Source organism: Micromesistius poutassou (assembly GCF_964030765.1).
Source record: "Micromesistius poutassou genome assembly, chromosome: 10".
In the NCBI taxonomy this organism is placed as follows: Eukaryota; Metazoa; Chordata; class Actinopteri; order Gadiformes; family Gadidae; genus Micromesistius; species Micromesistius poutassou.
The window spans coordinates 6,268,460-6,283,459 of NC_140280.1; the positions used below are offsets into that span (position 1 = coordinate 6,268,460).

The 15,000-nt window shown below is 45.4% G+C and overlaps 3 protein-coding genes across 4 annotated transcripts in view; all 3 read right to left on the minus strand.

Annotated features, from left to right (window-relative positions):
* The window catches only part of phldb1a (pleckstrin homology-like domain, family B, member 1a), a 33,852-nt gene extending 31,019 nt beyond the window's left edge, over positions 1-2,833 (minus strand). Inside the window, exon 1 of the mRNA XM_084474792.1 lies at positions 2,712-2,833. The gene's annotated coding sequence lies outside the window, so the exon portion shown is untranslated. The remainder of the gene's footprint in view (positions 1-2,711) is intronic.
* Positions 2,834-6,413: 3,580 nt separating this feature from the next.
* On the minus strand, positions 6,414-7,142 carry h2ax (H2A.X variant histone). The gene has a single exon (XM_084474634.1). The coding sequence runs from the start codon at positions 7,076-7,078 to the stop codon at positions 6,644-6,646; it is 435 nt and encodes a 144-aa protein (XP_084330760.1). The 5' UTR covers positions 7,079-7,142; the 3' UTR covers positions 6,414-6,643.
* Positions 7,143-9,346: 2,204 nt separating this feature from the next.
* c2cd2l (c2cd2 like) overlaps positions 9,347-15,000 on the minus strand; it is a 16,753-nt gene continuing 11,099 nt past the window's right edge. For both annotated transcript variants that reach the window (XM_084474184.1, XM_084474183.1), the window contains 7 exons: positions 14,897-14,961; positions 13,513-13,634; positions 12,620-12,788; positions 12,060-12,152; positions 11,382-11,515; positions 10,805-11,018; positions 9,347-9,894 (listed from right to left, as the gene is read on the minus strand). In XM_084474184.1, coding sequence (XP_084330310.1) covers positions 9,614-9,894; positions 10,805-11,018; positions 11,382-11,515; positions 12,060-12,152; positions 12,620-12,788; positions 13,513-13,634; positions 14,897-14,961 — 1,078 coding nt within the window. In that variant the 3' untranslated portion in view covers positions 9,347-9,613. The remainder of the gene's footprint in view (positions 9,895-10,804; positions 11,019-11,381; positions 11,516-12,059; positions 12,153-12,619; positions 12,789-13,512; positions 13,635-14,896; positions 14,962-15,000) is intronic.

The following is a 15,000-nucleotide window of genomic DNA, read 5'->3' on the forward strand; positions in this document are numbered from 1 at the left end:
TTTTATTTTAAACCCCATTTTAATGATCTCATAGTTAATGTATTTCCATTCGTACTAGTATTTTGATATTATGATTTTAAATAAATTTAAAATCAACATAATAATAACATACGTCTGCGTACCACTAAATAGCGCAAGCGTACCACCAGTGGTACAGGTACCACAGTTTGAGAACCAATGCACTAGACTAATCCGCCCTGTCTGCTACTCTTCACAGGTTTCATGAAAACCCCAAAAAGACCAACCCCAGGGCAACTAATCCCAGCACAAATACATGAGCATGCTGAACAAACACTCTTCACTCCTTGGAAACGTGTGCTTCCCCACTACAAAAACACTGATTTTGAGACCCAGGACTGAAGATTAAATAAGAGCAGAACAAATGTGTCACTGGCCATGCTCTGGTGCGTGGTGTGGTATTGCTTGCTTGCTTAAGTTCGACTCCAGACGATGGGAATCCCTGATGGAATTCACATTGACAGAAATGTTATTAAAAACATCAACTTCCTGTTTGAAGACATGTATACACATGGCAGTAATACAGATGATCAGGTGGGTGGGTTGGAGTCGTAGTAGTGGGGGATGGAGGTGGAGCTGAGGTGGAGAAGGAAAAGTTTGTTTAGCACAGCTGTGTATTATCCGTTCCTTGGTGGCTGGAATACAAAAACACTATGTTCCACAGGAAGTCGGCCAGCCCATGAGCCATCTCTTTCAGATGTCCCACAGGAAATCTTTTGGGGGAGAGAGGAAAGAAAGAGAGTGAGAGTGTGTAAGTGAGAGAGTGGGAGAGCGAGAAAGAGAGAGAGAGTGGGAGAGAGAGAGAGAGTGGGAGAGAGAGAGAGCGAGAGGGGAAAGAAACTGTCAACTATTGATCTCTCTCGAGTCACTTCCCATGGTCGGGGTCACTTCAGAAGTGCCGGCGGAAATGCAGAGGGGGGAGAAAGCAGAGGCAGCAAAGCTAACCATATGGACAACTGTTTGAGTTAAGGCAACAGGGAGTGGAGGTCGGCGTTAACAGGGGTTAACCATAGTCACTGGAAATGTATGGGAAACCCCCACCAAACACAGCTAATAGGTGCTGATTAGATTCCTTTTACCCCGTGACTCCCAGTGGGTACACACAAAGGATTGATCCTCTTGGGACTGGTGGGATAAAAATAGTTGTCTTTTTTAAGAACGTTGAAAAAAGCCATCTCCTCATTTTCAAATAAACAGGAAGTCACAGAAACGTTTTGGCAGTTGTAGTGCCAGACGTCAACATCAATGGACACACTTTCTTCAGCCGCTTCCATAAGAGAGTGAGGTCTAGTGTGGACACTGGAGCTCAGACGAAACGATGCACAGACCACAGGGAATCAAGCACAGTGGAAGAAGAAACACCTCAGTTTAGTGTGTCCGGTCGCACGTTACGAGCAGAGGAATAGGGAGGGGAAAAAGAAAATCTCACACATCTCACCCGACCCGAGGAGAACATCCGACTTTACCGCCAAACAGTGAGACACATGGAAAATGGTGCAGAACTGAAAAACCACAAAGCCACAAAAATGCACTGCAGGGCAGTGCTGTTTTTAACACGGAAACTCTAACCCTGATCCCATTCATGGAGGCAGTGGCCCCGCAGGAACACCTGTACACCACGGTGCTCCCAGCCTCAGCACGGAGGAAGCAACAAGTGCGACTCATCCACTTATTCAATGTTTTGAACCATCAGAGATTCCCCCACTCCTTTGGATTTTGAATCGATTGTGGTTGACTTATTGTGATGTCTAACGGTCTTCTCTAATGGCAACACAAACAGACAGACAGAGACAGAATGGATGGGCCTCCCCTACCCCAAACAACACAACAGGAATAGGAGAGGTCATAACATAGACATCTGTTATGATATTATATATCTAAAAAAGCATTGCAGAAGCATCCCCACTGACCTCCCACATATAATGACTTAATGTGTGGTACATATGTCAGTGCCTGACCTGGTGTAGAGACCCCCTTCTGGGACGGATCTCCCACTCAGGAAACGGCCTCCATTCAGAGAAACATTGCTCTGTTTGTCCCTCAGTTGTCCTCCTCCTCCTCCTCTTCCTCCTCTCCCCCCACCTCCGCTCTACTTCTACACTCCAACAAGCCGCTTTTGGCCTTGACCCATCACACCTTCATCAGCATCATCATCATCATCATCATCATCAACATTATCATCATCATAATCATCGCATCATTGTCATCTTCATCATCATCATCACCTGGTCTACTATAATGTCTGCTTGTATGGTGAAATGGAGACTGAGCCTGCCTTTGTGTTGGTTAAATAATATGGGGATACAAGTACTTAAACAGGGACAATAGTTTCTTTCACAAAAAAAGGACTACACAAATGGCAGCACAGCCACACACACACTTTGTAAAGAACCCGTTGGCCCCATTGAGATTAGGACACTCAAACTCAGAATTGAACAAGAGATGATTGTCTCTCTCTCTTTTCTCTCTCTCTCCTCTCTCTCTCTCTCTCTCTCTCTCTCTCTCTCTTCCTCTAATTCATAATGCACACATACTCTCATTTTCTCTCACAATCGTTCTCTCTCCCTCCCTCCCTCTCTCCCTCCCCCCCCCACACACACACACACAAAGTAAGTAAGACGCAGGCATCCCATAAGTCATTCATCAGTCAAGGAGTCATGGAGTAAGAAAGTTAAGAAAACAAATTTCATTACCAGAGATGTGTTTCTTAGTGCGCCCCAGAGCTTAAATCCAAAGGTTCACGTTGTGGACAGATCATCCTCTGCTCTCCCCAATGGGACAGGCATGCTGGTGTCCTTCCCTTGGAGTCGGTGTGGGCTTCCTCACTGTGGATCCAGACACACATGCAGTCCCAGCCCCTCGCACTGCCCACACTGTCGCCCCGCCTAAACCTCCCTCTCCCCCTCTGTCTAGTTCTCTCTCTTTTCCTTCCTCCATCCCTCCATCTACATCTCATCACTCTGTCTCCTGGCCTGAGTGGGATCTGTCTCTCGTTGCTCCACAAACACACACACACACACACACACACACACGCACACTCAAACATGCACACATATGCACACACACTCAAACAAGCACACATGTGCACACATTCAGACAAGCACACACTGGCAAACACACACACACACACACACACACACACACACACACACACACACACACACATTCCAGCATTAACAAAAGGCAGATTTGTTCTGCAATTCAGACCAGTTATTGTTTAACTGTCCACATCTCCCAACTATTTTACTTTTTCAAACGTTGGATCAACTGTGGGGTTTAAGTCTTTGCACATTTCTACCAAAAAAAATCGATGCAACTACGAATTTCGATTTTCGTTTTAAATATTTCTTACCATTTTCCATTATCTCAGCTCTAATTAACACAAACATAAATATGAGTGATTGTTGATTGATTGTTGATTGATTCACATTGTAACCGTAACCATGAATTCAACACCATCATGGATTCCTGCAAAAATAAAAACTATGGTCCTTTGACGTCTGTGTTTCAGTCATGTCAGAGAAGGTTCTTGAAGCAGGGTGAAGATATTTCGGCCAAATGAGATGAAAGACCAAAAAAACGTATTAATATTCTTAAAACTTAAAATATTCATATCGAGGAATATCAATAAACTTAAATAACCCCTTGGGCATATTTCAGGATACCCAGCGTCTCTTTATCTGTTCAGTTTAGCGAGTCAGACGGCAAGGGTGCAAAAATACCTCCACATTTTTCCTCTCAGTGTGAATGTTTTGGCTGCTGGTGTTGGAGACTTTTTCAGAGCCATGAGTAATGGTTCAGTCCGTCTGAATGAGTCACGCTTTACTTTACAAGCAAACAAAACGCCAAAAGTAGACAGAAAGATCCCCTTTGTAGGATATTTTACTCCTCGATGGCCAGTTTCCATGAGTGAAATTTAATGTAAAAACGAATTCTTGAAAAATACAAAACATGCTAGGCCTTACATAGCCTACTGAACATACCTGTAGGCCTAGCATTGATGTCACATTAAGCAATCACATCACTTTTTAACAATTCAATTCAAGTCAATCTGAATGTAAATGCTTTCCAGGGTGGCAAAGTGTTCTGATACTAGTTTGTGAGTTAACGACTCACATTACATTCTCAATAGAAAGTGCAGGCTGGAAAGAAACAAAAAAAGTGCTAGACTTCCTCCAAACCTAAATAGCCTACCAATATGCATTTTCACAGCCAGGGAGTGGGGTGCTACTATAGCTTTAAGTGTCCAATCTACTGCCCCGTGGATTGTATTCTGATCACTGATGGTGTAAGAAAGCCTTTAGTAAGCATACTTACCAGGTGTGGCTGTGAATTCCATGTTATTGGTCTCAATTGAAGTTACTAAAAATGCCTTATTTCACCTTTTACTATAATGAAATATAGTTTATATGGTAACACACAAGGTTTCATAACATAGAGGCGCCTTCACAATATATAATTTAACACAGACAATGGTACCCATATATATTTACATATAGGCCTGCTGGAATAATCATGACCATATTCGTCGATTTGTAAAGTGGTTCTGCACACTCAAATGGATGAACATCAAGACTAGACTAGACTAGTCTGTGAGTGAGTCCGCTTGGGATTTATTATGCCTCTGGAGTCAAGACGAGAACGCAAGAACGTTCCGCATCCGTTTGCGCTCTAGGCACAAGCGTTGGTGTTTTTCGGTATTCTTTAAAGGTCTATTCTAGCTATTCCATTCATAACCTAATACAAGATGGGTATTTAAGGAGTATGGAAGGTGGAACATTTCGGTGAAAACATTGTTCCAGAAGTCGGTGGAAAATACACACCCATAGTGCTTTTGCTCTGGGCTTTCTAAACTTTTATGATATCGATTTTTTTTAACAATAAAACATTGACCCCTAGTGGTGAAGTAGGTTTAGTGCATAAACAAAACATTTTATATTCCATGTTTAACTATTCAGCTTTGATTCCGTACAGGCGACAGGTTTACTAGGATAAGAAAAATGTCATCCTATGGTTATGAAATGTAGCGTTTTATCATTATAGACGTTTGCAGTTCGTTTGTAGTTTTTTTAATTGTTGTAGGGAAATAATATAAGGTGACCAGACGTCCCCGGTTTCCGGGGACAGTCCCCGTTTTCAGTGACCTGTCCCCGGCTACGGCTGTCCCCGGAAATGTCCCCGGATTTGACTGTGACTGAGAGATCCGAAACCCCCCCGTCAACATTTCCGTCCGACCCTCCCCCCCTGGCCGCCAGGGTAAGGGCAGTCCCCGTTTTAGTTTTCTATGACAAAAACACTACATGTTTGGAGGTTTTTACACCGCAGAACCCATAATGCCCCCGGATTTTGTCTCAGAAATCTGGTCACCTTAATATAGTACATAGTTAATAATCTCATACACGAGTTTCAGTGTATTCAATGTTATGGCTTTCTGGCTTTCACGGCTTTTGTATACGTTACCTTTTGAAAAAGCCTGTAGACGAACATTTCTTATCAGTAGGATCAACAACCTTGTGCAGTACCACAACGTTATTATGACACATGTTTTGCAGTTGTTTACTTGAGGAAGCACCTGGTGTGATTCTACAGTTACAGTTAAGTGTGGCAGCGAATGTGCATCCTGTTGGACGCGGTCATGAACACGATGTAAACATTGAATGCATAAATAAATAATAAAATAAAGCACATGTGTGCTTAATGACCCAATAGACAGCCATGGCGGGAATTTCAATATCACATTTGGCCTGCTAAAGGTCATATGACAATGAGGCCATGGACTTTTGACTTCATTTTAAACACATAACCAGTATACGATTCAGAAGGTCTAATTATCGGTTGACTTTATTTAATCAAATGAAAATAGCTGACCGTTCGTGTATACGTACGAGTAAAGCAGCCCAGTTTTAAATCATTACCGGTATCTACTTAACCCAATGTCTCGTTTTACTTTCAGCACATCGTCAGTATTTAATAAACAATTCCAATCCATTTTCAGAACAGAACGCCAGCTCTGCAGGAACTTTAGTTACCGTAAACGTATTTAACGCTACCCCTCGTCAGTTTGTTCGAGCAGCTATGTGCAACTAGTTTCTTCACTGTATTGAGCTTTGCAGAAAATCTTCTGCGGTTCGGCAGAAGTCGGGTCTCGCTTTAAGAGTACAATCACTATAGTGCACCATGTACCCAAACTACTAAACATGGGGACCAGCCATGCTCAAAAGGGCAAAGACACAGCACTTAACCCAACCCCCCCCCCCCCCCATTTCACTCGCATAAATGCATCTGCAATGACCTGCATTCATTTCATTCGACAAACGTTAGCACATCATAACACCATAATCTTAAGGTTAACCCATTTAAATTCGACGCCAGTATTGTACAAATCACCCAGTCAGTGTTAAAAATAAGGGTTTATTAAGGGTTTATAAAATTGGGAGCGAAAACTTAAAGGGGGGGGGGGTGTACAACGCGAGAGGAATGCCATGAACGAAAGTAACAACTCTTTCAGTGAACAATTGGGTGGCCCTTAGTAGGGCCGTTGGGGTATCAAGTCATTGAGGACCAGGGAAGCAGCCTGGTACTCCTTGGGTTGGGGTATCAAGTCATTGAGGAGCAGGCCAGCAGCCTAGTACTCCTGGGACTGAGACGAGGCCTTCTTCCCCGCCTTGCCGGCACTGGGCGCAGCAGCCTGCCCGCCGGTCTTCTTCGGCAGCAGGACGGCCTGGATGTTGGGCAGCACGCCTCCCTGGGCGATGGTCACTCCGCCGAGCAGCTTGTTCAGCTCTTCGTCGTTACGAACCGCCAGCTGGAGATGGCGGGGGATGATGCGAGACTTCTTGTTGTCCCTCGCGGCGTTGCCGGCCAACTCCAGGATCTCGGCGGTGAGGTACTCCAGCACGGCGGCCATGTAAACAGGGGCTCCGGCACCCACTCTGTGGGCATAGTTACCCTTCCGCAGGAGACGGTGGACGCGGCCGACGGGGAACTGCAGCCCGGCCCTGGAGCTGCGGGTCTTGGCCTTGGCGCGGGCTTTGCCTCCGGTCTTTCCTCTTCCAGACATTTTCAATGATGATACGTCGGGGTAACGGCTCAAAACTAGCAGCACTGCAGATCGCTGATAGTCACTGGTTGAAGTTGACCCGGATATATATCGTTACAGAACAAGCCCCGCCCGCAATGTTGAATAGCTAATGAACAAAGAAACGATTGGTTTGAGTACTTGACCTATGACCAATCAGGTTCGCGGTACGAGAGCATGATTTTCCCTCCTTCGTGCCATTGGTTGATGTGCCCGCCTCTCAAGTTTTAGCGGCAATCAGGTCAGCTTTTTTTTTTTACTTTGAACATTTTGGCGCTTTGCACATTGTGTAACCATAGCCAATCAAACTACACACACATCTGTCGTAGACTGAGAGGCTTGAAAAATAATTTATTTGCAATATAGTAAACATTATTTTCACATTGAGGGCATTTCAAATTATAAATGGCATATGACAATAGTTGCCTTACCTTTTTCACAACATTTGTTTGTGGTTTTATTGGCCAATTTAAAGACTCAAATAGTAAAATGCTTATTGACACTGGGTAATGCCTACCTTTTGAACTGTGGTGGTCATGACCCTATCTTTGTATCTAAGAACTATATTATTTCGTACGGTAGAAAATGTCTTAAATTAGCAGTTCTGAACGTGATGTTTGCAAACATAATGGACCATCTTTCCTTGGTTCCCATACCAAGGTTGTCTTTTGAGGAACAAATACTAACAGACAGGAAATATCTCTTGTACGGTATATTGACATACAGCCCTGAGAAATCAGCATGTGTTGAATTCAATTATATCCTGTAGCTTCAGATTAAATGTTTTTTTACTCAACCTGAATTATATATTTACATATATATAACAATATTGCTGATGGACATTTCTTGAATTAAATTATATGCTTGTAAGTATGTTTATGGAAGGAAAAGTTATTAGAACCATGTTATTTGATGTGAGGAGGTAACTGCAAGATCACAAGACAACAATACATAATTGCCAGTGTGCTTGCCACACCCGTTACCAGATAATTATCCTGTTTAAAATAGAAAGAAAAAATTGAATTACTGCAAAAGGTTTTACACCCTTAGAATACAGTGTACATGCATGCATAACAGGACACTTAAATGCTTTATATTAAAAATTCTACTGATGGGGATGAGGAAGTGAGATTTTATTCTATGATGTCTTGATGTCCAGGGTTCCCCTGTTGAAGTTATTTATGTATTTATTTATTTATATTGATATATAGTTTATGTAGTGTTGTTATTGTTGTTATGCTTGCAAAGCTTTCTGTAGCCTGCAATTGTTTCTTGACTCAGTTGTTTAAAGACAAACAAATAAAAATGAACATGTTTTGATTTGCGAGCGTTTGAGTACATGTGTTAATATTTCATTGTATGTCTCTTCATGGAACAACAACTCAGTTTGAACTACCAAACAATATAAAACAATACCTGCAATGTTTTGCCTACATTAAGTTACATTAAAAAACCTTATTAAAAACCCCAATGTATAAGCAAGACCTTTATGTACATCTAATTCAAGATCGAGGCATTGATTTATTAATTAACTTGTAAATTATTAAGTTAATTATTTTAATTTACTATACAAAATTAAATTAAACACACAAATCAATGTTCATAGCCTACTATACAACTCAACACACACAAAATAGCACTTGAATTTTTTTAAGTCAGAGTAATACATCACTTTTTTCTAAAGTCCTATGTGACTCAAATCTGTTCATAAAATAATGTGCTAATGACAATAAAATAAAAACCGTAACCAGAGTGCAAACAATAATAATATTCGTATGTCAATAAATAGTTGTTACAGTTACAATCCCATCTCTAGTGCCCCCTTGTGTATAAAAGCGCATACAGCATTTCATCATTTCATCATTTGTATCCTCCTCACAATTAAAGGAGCACTGTGTACGGTTTAACAGGGTGGGTTTGTTTCTTTGTTTACACAGTCAGCAGAACACAAAGTTAAAATAGCCATACATGTCTTAATGTACTAGTAAGTACATTATTCCAAGCCTTAATTTGAATAACATATATTAAAACGTTTTTGTCATGGGCATAAAAAAAAGAAAGAAATACAACTCGCATATTTCAACAATCTACAGGCATATTCTGGTCGTATTGCCCATGTCGAACAGTCTCAAGATCGTACTCCGTGACCCTTTAATCACCAGCAGCAGAGGACGCAACCCCCCCCCCACCCACCCAAAAAAAGAAAACACCTTAAATACCACATGAAGTGAAACTCGATCTACCTCCTTATGACTACTCCTATGTTGTGCTGAAGTGCAGGTGTCTCTCTCCGAGTCCCTCCCAGGGGAATCCTTGCAGAGACCGACAGGTGACGCCGCCCGCCTGGGGCGCATAGCACCATCTGTCTGTGATGTCATGAATGATGTCATGGTGTTTAGCGTCTTGTCAGTGACAGGAAACTAAACCGAGGGTTGAAGAGGAGGTTCCGCGCCGGCCCATGATCCAGCCGGATAAAGTGACCCTTGCGTTGCTGTAATCCCCGGGTCGCCGCGGCGATCAGTTCCCCGGCGCCCCGGCTCCTCCGTTGGTGGCGCCGCCGCCACCGCCGCCGCCGCTCTTGGACTTCCCGGACGAGCGGAAGGAGAAGCGCTTGATGAGGCGGCGCGAGAAGCTCCCGGAGCTCTTGCGCTTGAGGGTGGAGGCGGCGGGGGCGGAGGCGGCCGGGCCGGAGCCCTCCCCCGTCTGGGAGAGGTCCTCGTGGGACTGGCTGACGGCGGGGTCCTTGTCCCGGCGCCGCCGGCGGAACAGCAGCTTGGAGCCGCTGCGGAGGAAGCCCACTGGGGGACAGAGGGGACAGAGGGGATGGAGGGGACGGGGGGAACAGAGGGGACAGAGGGGACCGAGGGGATGGAGGAGAAGGGGGGAACAGAGGGGACAGAGGGGACAGAGGGGATGGAGGGGACGGGGGGAGCAGAGGGGACAGAGGGGACCGAGGGGATGGAGGAGAAGGGGGGAACAGAGGGGACAGAGGGGACAGAGGGGACAGAGGGGAAGGGGGGAACAGAGGGGACAGAGGGGACCGAGGGGATGGAGGAGAAGGGGGGAACAGAGGGGACAGAGGGGATGGAGGGGACGGGGGGAGCAGAGGGGACAGAGGGGACCGAGGGGATGGAGGAGAAGGGGGGAACAGAGGGGACAGAGGGGACAGAGGGGACAGAGGGGAAGGGGGGAACATAGGGGACAGAGGGGACAGAGGGGATGGAGGGGACGGGGGGAGCAGAGGGGACAGAGGGGACCGAGGGGATGGAGGAGAAGGGGGGAACAGAGGGGACAGAGGGGACAGAGGGGAAGGGGGGAACAGAGGGGACAGAGGGGACAGAGGGGATGGAGGAGAAGGGGGGAACAGAGGGGACAGAGGGGACAGAGGGGAAGGGGGGGACAGAGGGGACAGAGGGGAGGGGGGGGACAACGATGGACGTCATTGGTCCAGTTGAAGTCGTCCGAATCGGACAAATGATCCGACGTTTACAGGCTTACACAGAGGTCCAATTTGATATTATATACAGCGCTCATTATGTATTGCGCTCACTACTTTTACGCATTTGTCTAAATACCTTTCTGTTCAAATGGTCACATGTGATGGATATTTACAGACGTAAAAAGAAAAAAGTGACCATGATTTTGGATAGGGACCATCAACCTGTCTGTCAACGTCACGCGGGACGCACAGAGGAAAGGGGGCGGTACCTTTGTGGTCCTTGAGGCTGCGTGTCTCCATGACGCCGTTGGAGCCGGTGTCAGACTCCACGTCGTCCACCGAGGGCCGCTCCGACGCGTCCGACGGCGTCCTCTCGTCCGGGTCCGGCCGCGGCGCCGCCCCCTGGTGGTTGGCGTGCATGGCTGCGTCCATGGCCGCCGCGTAGCCCTTCGACAGCGCGTTGTCGTCTTCTGAGAGGGGGGCCTACCGCGTGGAAAACAAACTCAGTGTTGGACCAGTGCATACCATCAGATCAGGGATCTAACTGATCAGTCTTATCTGTATGGTGGGTCAACGCAAGTGTTTACATCGGAGTATTAGTGAACAGAAGCAAATGTTTACCTGCTGAATATAAAATAATATAATATAAAATAACCTCTATATCAGGTAAGGCGACCTATTAATAGATACTTTTTTTTTTGTATTTTTAGCCAATTACTGTGTAGGGGAACATTTGACACATTTTCAGTAAGACGTGTGGAACATGCACTGGCCTGGTTCGGAGGTTCTCCACAGGTTTTCTAATTAAAAGCGTGAACGCGGTGACATAGTTTCGTCGGCCCTGACCTTTGACACCCCCGAGATAATGAGCGTGCTCCTTTTAGTCGGAGTCTTCCTGGAGACTCTGCCCGAGGAGTCCGTCAGCTGCCTGATGGCCGTCTCTGCTACGGGGTCCAGGCCATTGGTGACTGGGTGGCTCACTGGAGCATTCAGCACACACACACACACACACAAACAAGCAAACACACACACAAACACACACAAATGCACATCCGCCCACAAAGCACACACGCAGAAGAAAAACAGAGAAAAAACAAGAAACACAAGTTTTAATTTATTCAAACTCATTCTAAAACTGGCACACACCCATGTCAGAACATTTTCCCTAACAATACATTTTGTCAGAGGAGGACAAGGAGTCGGTATCAGCGTTCGATTTGACAATGAATAACTTCAACTCGAGAGTTTGATGTGCGGTTTCACATTGTCACAACATTCTGTCTTGTGTCATTCGTTGTGAGGTCCGTGTGCTGCTGTCACACTACACTCTCAGTTCTACTCCCCTGTAGGGATCCTGGAGTAACTGCGTCCAAACACAGTGTGTCTTTCAACGTGCCTGAACACAAGGGTTAGAGCAGCCCGGCACTCTACATGCCCCTGTTCATACAGAGGAGCTCTGTGTATGTCTGTATCTCTCTCTGTAGGATGAAGCTTAGCAGAGCAGGTGGTCTGCTCCCTACTCACAGCTGGGAACCGGGCTGCCCCTGCTGTCAGACAGGACCGTCGGCCCCGTCTCCGTCACCTCCACCTTGTAGGGGGAGGGCAATGGGGATTCACCTACAAAAGAAACACACCCACACGTAGTTGAACACCCAAACCGATAAAAAAACGCACAAAGTCCCCCGCTGCTATCAGTAAAGAAGTCAGCATACTTCGATATGACTTCAAAGTCGATATTTCAAGACATATTTTGGCTAGCCGAGACCACTGGTGCCCAATTACAGACCGACCCGTTTTAAACGGTTTCGCTTTGGTCCCCGCACGTTCCCTTAGTTAAGACCATTGGGATCGCCACGGAGACGGGGAAATCGGAAAATCTTTCTGACACAGCGTTAGTCGCACGTAACGTTCGCGTCGGCGTGTTTCGGAGGACAAGAAGTGCGAAAAATGATAACCCAGAGGTGTGCGTTTTCAATATGTGAAGCCTGCTGGCGTCTCAAGACCTCCGTGCAGACGGACCCCACAAAGACGCACTCTCCCCACTGTTCCCTCGTGGTCTGACCCCATGATGAGCCGTGACATACCGGGGTTGCGCTCTTTGGGCCGCGACTGGACGGTGGTAACCGTGGTGACGATGGTTCCGTCCGGCATGATGGTGCGGTCCACGTCCACTTTCTTGGTCGGGGTCAGCGAGCTGCGGAGCGACGAGGGGCTGTGACCCCCGCACGACGCCTCCGACTCCACATACAGCAGCTGTGTTTGGGATATATCTATTAGACTAGGATTATGTATTAGGATTATGTACGATGCGCATTTATCATATGTGATATGTGACACTGCATGTATTTGCATGTATTTTTTTTATCCATTCTGTATGTCTTTTTTTTATATAGTGTATTATATAAAAAACATAATTATTATATTTGATATTTATTATATATTGTATACATTATTACATATTATATGTAATTAAACATTTGATATAATATATATTATTCAATTCACAACATGCCTGGCTATTTTCCAGTTACAGCAAGAGACCATTTCTTTATTTGTATCCCCAACTGTCCCGCAGTTCACAGAATTAGTTTGAAAAACATTTTCAAACTAAGTTTGTAGTCTAGTTCAAACTGCTTAACTGCCTGCTAATTTGGTGCTTTTCCGACCTTGGAGTCAAAAAAAGAAATGATCTAAAAGGTCTAAATGATGTAAAAATATATCTTTCATTCAAGTAGGTCAAGCCAATTCCCTCCAAGATCAAAATCTGGAGAGGCCATTTGACTGCAGCTGCCACACTACAACCAGCGTTAATCCTGCCGGCTCAGAGGCATCTGTATAGCTACGCAAAACAAATAGAACTATACAAATATCGCACATCAAACATAAAACGTGTACTTTGACCGCACATTGTTGCTCTCGAGCGTTTGAGCCAACACATCTATGTGTCGGCCCTCCCCCGCCCTCCAGATGAACTCACCTCTAAGGTGACGGTAACGCTGGGGGCCAGGCCGTGGCCCGGGCTCACCGACACGGTGAGGGGCCCGGTGGGAACCTTACCACCCACGTCCAGCGCTATGGAGGCCTGCCCGGGCAGGAACTCTACAGGGGAGAAGGTCAGCTTGTTTAATAGGACAGCATGTACTCTACCATGTGGCATTATGGGTAGGGAGGAACATTATGTTGCACATTTTAAATTGTTGCTCGAAGTTGGTGTTCATTAGCGTGACTCAGTAAAGAGCCTGAGAACAGGCTATGGCTTGAATATCCTTAGCGTACCGACAGTGATATACTGTTTCACCTTCTTCTGACAAATGTAGTAAGTCGCTTTGGATAAAAGCGTCTGCTAAATTCCCTAAATGTAAAATGTAAATGTAACAGGCGTCTGACTCAAACCAATTATAAACCATTGTTATTATTTCATGGCGGACCACCTAAGCTTCAGTCCTTTCATCATATACTTTACATCCATGTAGAATCAGAGATGTACTACAGATGCATAGATGATCGTACTCTTTATAAAAGTAGGAGTTGCCGACTAATCCAATAAGAGGCAGTGGAGTAGTTGAGTGGAGCGTTTCCATGACATTTGGGCATGCACGTCAACACAAAGACTTAAGTGTTTGGTCTACACTGTGGATGAGGTGTCGGCCGCATCGTGTTAACGACTGGCACTGTAATGCTAAGTGTGTAAACAGGGCAATTTGTTCTAAGCATCACATACAGCGCTGGCCTCCAAATGCTTGTCGGGTGAATCAGGAAGGAACAAAACAGCCGACAATATAGACGACAAATCAAAACCGACTGCCAAAGTCTGACTGGTTGGTGTCCAAGTTCCCAATCCGCCCAAAGTGAACTTTCACTGGTAAACCTACTAATGACCCTGTAGTGTGAACTAGTTTACTGCTGCAGTCTGACTAACATCCACATAGAAACCTGTGTAGCTGGTTCTGATGGGCACGACATTGTTATTACCTCCATTGTTTCAGTAGCAACATCCACCTCCACATGACATTCACAGGATATTCACCTGAACGCTTTCTCCCTGATCATCTAGTCAAAACAACTATCTAAATCACTTTATAATAACTACAAGAAATGGGTTTGATCCCCAATGTCCCCATGTCCAATGACTTGCTCATTAAGGACCTTTATCTGAATTCTGTTCTGTGATCGATCTCAGACCCTATCCAGATTAATCTAGACTCGACTAAACGAGGACTGAACAGGATCTGGGAGAGAACATGTGGATGTGGCGGTGTTTTCTCGGGTGGACATTGCCTCGTCACCGGGCTGCACCCTAGCGCTGAGCGCACACTTCCTTGTAGCCAGCGGTAGTAAATTACTATCGAGTGTTGCCTTACGCTCCCTGGCGCCGTTCTGCTCCAGGAGTCTTATCCTCAGCTCTTTGGTCTCGGGCTGCAGATCCCTTTAAAAACACACACACACACACACACACATACGCACA